Source organism: Brachypodium distachyon, chromosome 4 (genome assembly GCF_000005505.3).
Source record: "Brachypodium distachyon strain Bd21 chromosome 4, Brachypodium_distachyon_v3.0, whole genome shotgun sequence".
Lineage (NCBI taxonomy): Eukaryota > Viridiplantae > Streptophyta > Magnoliopsida > Poales > Poaceae > Brachypodium > Brachypodium distachyon.
This window is the reverse complement of record NC_016134.3, coordinates 11,112,097-11,117,758: the sequence shown is the minus strand read 5'-3', so window position 1 is coordinate 11,117,758 and position 5,662 is coordinate 11,112,097. Positions and strand designations below refer to the sequence as shown.

Sequence of the window (5,662 nt, the reverse complement as noted above, 5' to 3'; positions counted from 1 at the left end):
ATGGGAACCTCGCCTGCGGAGGCGATGGAGATCGCACATGCCTTGAATTGCAAACTGGGGAGCTTCCCATTCCCCTACCTTGGTCTGCCCATCAGCAACAAGACAATCTTGATTGCGGACTGGAAACCCCTGTCCTCGAAGGTGGCTAATAGAGTGGAACCGTGGAAAGGAAAATTTCTTTCCGCTTGGGGCAAGCTGGTCCTGACCAACGTCTGCCTCTCAAGTCTTCCTATTTACGCGATGGGTTTGTTCTTATTGCCCGATGGGGTCCATGCGGCCATGGACTCTGCTCGTAGCCGCTTTTTCTGGGATGGTGCTGACAGCAAAAGAAAATACCATATGGTCAGATGGGAAGAAGTGTGCAAACCAAAAGATCAGGGTGGGCTGGGTGTTTCCAATTCCCGTCTGTTAAATCTTGCTCTTATGACCAAATAGGTTTGGAAGATCTTCCGGGGGGAAGACCCGAGTCTCTGGCTCAAGATTGTGCATGACCAGTACCTCCATTCGGGCTCCTTGCGGGCCTCGTACACGGGGGGCTCTCAATTTTGGCGGGCCATTCAAAAAACTAAGCACCTCCTGGAGCTTGGGGCCGTTCGTGGTCGGTGATGGCTCCCGGGTCCGTTTCTAGCTTGACCAGTGGTTGGCGCCGTTGCGTTGAGGGTGCGGTTTCCCCGTCTGTTTGCTATTGCTGCTGACCCAGATATTGCGGTTGATGAAGGCTTGCACAATCTGGCCCTGCTGTTCCGCAGGTCCCTGGGCCCGCTGGATACCTCGGAGTGGGTTGCTCTGGAGCAGGAGCTTGCGGGCGTCTCCCTAACTGACCGGCCGGATAGCATCCGTTGGACGCTCGAGACCTCAGGGGAGTTCTCCACGTCGTCCTTATATGATAAGCTGATGTCCGGCCCCTCGGTTTGCTTTCTCAAAGAGATTTGGAATATTCACGTGTCGCTCAAGATTAAGGTTTTCCTTTGGCAGCTCTGCCGCGGCCGGCTCCCGTCTAACGCTAACATCCACTGGAAGCATGCGCCGTCGGATGCTTTGTGTGTGATCTGCGGGGTCCCTGAAATTGCGGACCATATTTTCTTTGAGTGCTCTCTTGCCAGACTGATGTGGGCTTGTGTTCGGGAGATTCTGTCTTGTGATTGGGATCCCACTAATTTTGCCAGTTTTCTTGCTAGAATTCAGGGCTTTTTGGGTATTTCTCGGAAAACGGTGTGGATTTCTTTTGCTGCACAGTGTTGGGCTATTTGGACGATACGTAACAAATACACTATTGAAAATAAGTTCCCGTCTCATCCTACTAACTGTATTTTCAAAACGGCCTTTTTTCTGCAGCTCTGGTCCCCGATGGCGCCCCACAAGATCTCCCAGGCGCTCCTCTCTACTGCGGCAGAGTTTAGGCGTCTCTACGCCAACTTGAAGCCCCCCAGTGCTCATTAGTTCTACCTTTTGCCGGGTTGTGGCTGTTTTTGTTGTGCTTTCATTTGTTGCTCCTCCATTGTAAACTGGTATCCCCAGTAAGACTCTTATTTGGCCGGTTGGCTTTATCTATAAAGCCGGGCACCGGCGTGCCTTCGTTCTAAATAAAAATTCTGGACGTCTGATCCTTGCAGCCAAAAGCTCTCTGCACGCAACATTTCTGGATTTTGGGTTTTTTTTCTGGATTTTTTGGGGTTTCTTACTTTTTTATCATCATTAATAGTATATGTACATATAAAATCAAATTATTAGGGTGGGGCGGGCCCCACGCCACTAGTGCAAACTTCGGCCATGCAATTATGTGGTAGTTTCGGGAGTAAATGGAAGCAATCCGAGGGGATGCTGGCATAGCACGGCGTGGAGCACTGCGTGATACAGTCGTTGCATGATGTCGTCGCTCCCGGCCCCGGCGCTAGCACTGGTTGTGCCGCTGGCGGCGGCGGAGGTGGTGATGCCGGCACCGCTGCTGGTGGTGGTGACGCCTCATGCGATGGTGGAGGTGGTGCCGGCCCAAGAGACAGACAACGTCCCAAGGAAGGTGCGAGCAGCATAGCAAGAGCTGCCGCGAGGGCGGCGACTTTGAGAGCGAGAGTGGCTACAACCGAAGCCATTGTGTTGTGAACAACGTTAGGCAAGTTCAGAAGTTCTAGCTAGAGCTATGTGGTCTACGATATGCTATTTGTAGGCACCCAAAGTTCCTAGCTATATCTAGCTGTTACTAAATTACACATACTTACATCAATCTATGGGATTATTTATATAGAATAAATTGCCCCAACTTGCAACTTGATCGATATCTGCGCCTTTTTTTTAAATACAAGTTGACTTCACAAATATTACTCACCTTGACCCATTCCTCGCAAAGATTTTGGAACATGGGACTGGGCTAACCCGCGACTTCGTACATTAGCTTCCTTACGGGAAAATCTATCTTTGCCCGAGGCCTCGGTATTGGCCAGTGGCATTTTTTTCGGGCCTGTTCTTTGCTGGAGGCAAAATAAAAAGGCCGCCGGCAAAGAAAACAAAACGCCCCCGGCAAAGAATAAAAATGGCCTCCGGCAAAGAAACGCATCTACTCCATATAATGTGACTTCCATATTATTATTGGTACATGGCATACATGTATAGATCCATGCAGAAGCAAAACACGTTGAGCATACAACACATGCTAGCTAGCTAGCTAGATCTCAGTAGTCAGCTAGGCTTCCATGGTACGCATCTGGGCGCGGAGCATTCGCTTCTGCAGTCGTCCCTGCAGTGACTCTCAAGCGCGTAGATGCAGGCGTCGCAGTACCGGGTGCCGCAGGCGCTGGCGCATGAACCGGCGGTGTTGAGCTTGTCGCAGTCGCAGCTGCCATCAGCGCAGGTGCCGCCGGCCTTGCAGTTCTTGGCGATCTCTGCCTTGCAGTAGTCGCAGCTAGAGTCGACGGCGCAGTACTGGCTGCAATTCGAGTGAATGGTGGCACGGCACGGCGTGGAGCATTGCGTAAAACAGTCGTCGCATGATATCATTGGCCCCGGTCCCGGTGCTGGTGCTGGGGATGGTGGCAATGCCAATGGTGGTGGTGATGGTGTGGGCACAGGTGGTGGTGGTGATGCATATGTTGGTGGCAGTGGTGATGGTGATGCCTGCATGGGAGGTGGTGGTGGTGTGCTCAATGGTGGTGGCGGTGGTGATGATGCCTGCATCGGTGGTGGTGTGGCCAATGGTGGGGGCGGCGGTGATGCATATGCTGGCGGCGGCGATGGTGATGCATACGATGGTGGTGGCGGCGATGATGGAGGTGGTGGAGACGGCCCGAGAGACGGACAACGCCCCAAGGAAGGCACGGCCAGCATGGCAAGAGCGGCGATGAGGGCCGCGACTTTGAGAGTGAGAGTGGCTACACTCAAAGCCATTGCTATGTGAACAAAGCAAGCAAGTTCTAGAGCTACTAGCTATTAACTAGCTAGAGAAGATCAAATACATGGGATAAAACATGAGGACTTTGTGATGTCCATACGAAGGATTGGGTCATGAATTTATAGGCATGCACCCACAACCCTAGTTATAGCTACCAGCACTAAACTACACATATGGATGGAGGATTATCTATATAAATATTAATGACACCAAGTTGCAAGTCAAGATTTGGGTCATTCTCGTAGATCTAGCAAAATCCATATGCAATGCTTTTTTGTAGGCACTCATCCAGTGCAAGACACTAGGTTCATACCGATGACTTAATCAACTATATATTAATTGGATTGTTGATGTAAATTGCACAAGTTGCCAAGTCGAGATCTGTGCCTTGCATGTTGTTGCAAGTTGACTTCATAATTACTACTCTTCGGTTCGTCAAAACAATTACTACTCTTGACTCTTGGGCAAGACCTCGATCACTGAGGAGAAAATTAGTTACTCGAATGTGTATCCAATATTTTGATAACCTTCGTGTGGATGATATTATGATGTACGAGTAACAAAGTGTCAGGATTCTGCATTTTATACACGTTAGCCTGTGGGCAACAAAAAGCAACCAACTTCAGAAGGATCAGATGATCAGTTTCTCATGATTTTTGAATTTGTTGTATTTTTGGTGTCATTTTGCATGACAAATGAATGCCGGAGCTAGCTGTTGCCTCGATCTTTCTTTAAAAAAATTCAGGCACTTAACTTTTCAGTTTTACTGCTAGGTACATAGATATTTAGTGAAGTTTTGACAGGTTCCAGAGGTTCGGTGGAGCTACAAGTCTCGAGGATCACATTGAGTAAAATGTTCGGATCTTAACTATTTGTCGGAGAGCACCCTAAAAGTCGTCAATTCATCTCCAAGCTAGGTGGTTGGATCGAGATCCTCTTAATTGCTTCAATATGTGTATGTCTTGAGTACCGTCAATACCTTGTTTTGTAAGTTATCAAGATGTGATGTTAGGATATTTAGTCGCAAACTGCATACACAGCAACTCCATTATGGATTGTTGAAATATATTAAGCATCCTTTTCCCTAATTAATATCTCGGGAAAGTACTTATATATAAAGCGGGAAGAACATTAATTGGATGCTAAGTAAAAGTATGCAAACGTGCGACTTGCATATTATTCTGTGTCACATCATCTCATGCGTGCATTGCATACACACATACTCCGTAGATCAGATGCATGCACGAGCAAAACACGTTGACCAGGCAGCACATGATAGCTAGCTAGTAGCTCCAGTAGTCCGGTTTTCTAAGGTTCTACACATCCATCCGCGTGGCATTGACGGGCACAGTTCTCCCCACACCCCTTGCTAAGCCCTCTACCACAGCTCTCGCAGAACCAATACCAATAGGCGCATTCGCGGTCGCAATAGCCGGAGCTGTAGGTGTCCACATCATTGTCGCAGTCGCATCTGCCATCGGCGCAGGTACTGCCGGCCTTGCAGCTCTTGATGACATCCGTCTTGCAGTTGTTGCCGCAGCTATATTCCTTGCTGTTGCAAGGCGAGCTGCAGTTTGCGCGAATGGTTGCATAGCACGCCGTGGAGCACTGTGTAAAACAGTCATTGCATGATATCATCGGTCCCGGCCCTGGCGCCGGTGCTGGTTGTGCCGCCACCGGTGGCGGCGGTGGTGTTGGCAATGGCGGAGGCGGTGGCGAAGCATACGCCTTCGATGGTGGTGGTGGTGACGCCTGCATTGGTGGAGGCGGTGCCGGCCCAAGAGATGGACAACGCCCCAAGGAAGGCACAACCAGCATGGCAAGAGCGGCAGCGATGGCAGCGACTTTGAGAGCGAGAGTGGCTGCACCGGAAGCCATTGTTTGTGAACAAAGCAAGCAAGCTTTAGAGCTACTAGCTAGCGATGGACTAGAGGAGAGGGAAGGAAGGCATGAGAAACGTGAGGACTTAATTGTGGTGTACATATGAAGGGGTTGGTTGATGCAATTTATAGGCATCCAAGAACCATAGGTATATAGCTGCCAGCAATATAAACTACACACAAGGATGGACGATTATCTATGTAAATTAAACCAAGTTGCAAGTCAAGAGCTGAGCAATTCTCCTTAATTACAAGTTGGGTTCACAAATATTACTGCTCATCTTGACCGATTCCTTTCATGTCGGTACTTGAGTGTTAGTCATGACTCATGAGTCCCACTAGGGTCTGAGCGCAAACTTGACTGTTGTGTACGAAAAGAGAGAGAGAGGGGATGCTAGTT

The 5,662-nt window shown here is 49.3% G+C and overlaps 1 protein-coding gene across 1 annotated transcript; it reads left to right on the top strand.

The window, feature by feature from the left end:
• The first annotated feature begins 2,935 nt into the window (after positions 1-2,935).
• LOC104584905 (glycine-rich protein DOT1-like) lies at positions 2,936-3,388 on the top strand. Its single transcript, XM_010240723.1, has one exon. The coding sequence runs from the start codon at positions 2,936-2,938 to the stop codon at positions 3,386-3,388; it is 453 nt and encodes a 150-aa protein (XP_010239025.1).
• The last annotated feature ends 2,274 nt before the right edge of the window (positions 3,389-5,662 follow it).

Excerpts from the sequence above, each read along its gene's own strand:
- LOC104584905 (XM_010240723.1), top strand. The coding sequence starts at position 2,936 with ATGGTGGCACGGCACGGCGTGGAGCATTGCGTAAAACAGTCGTCGCAT.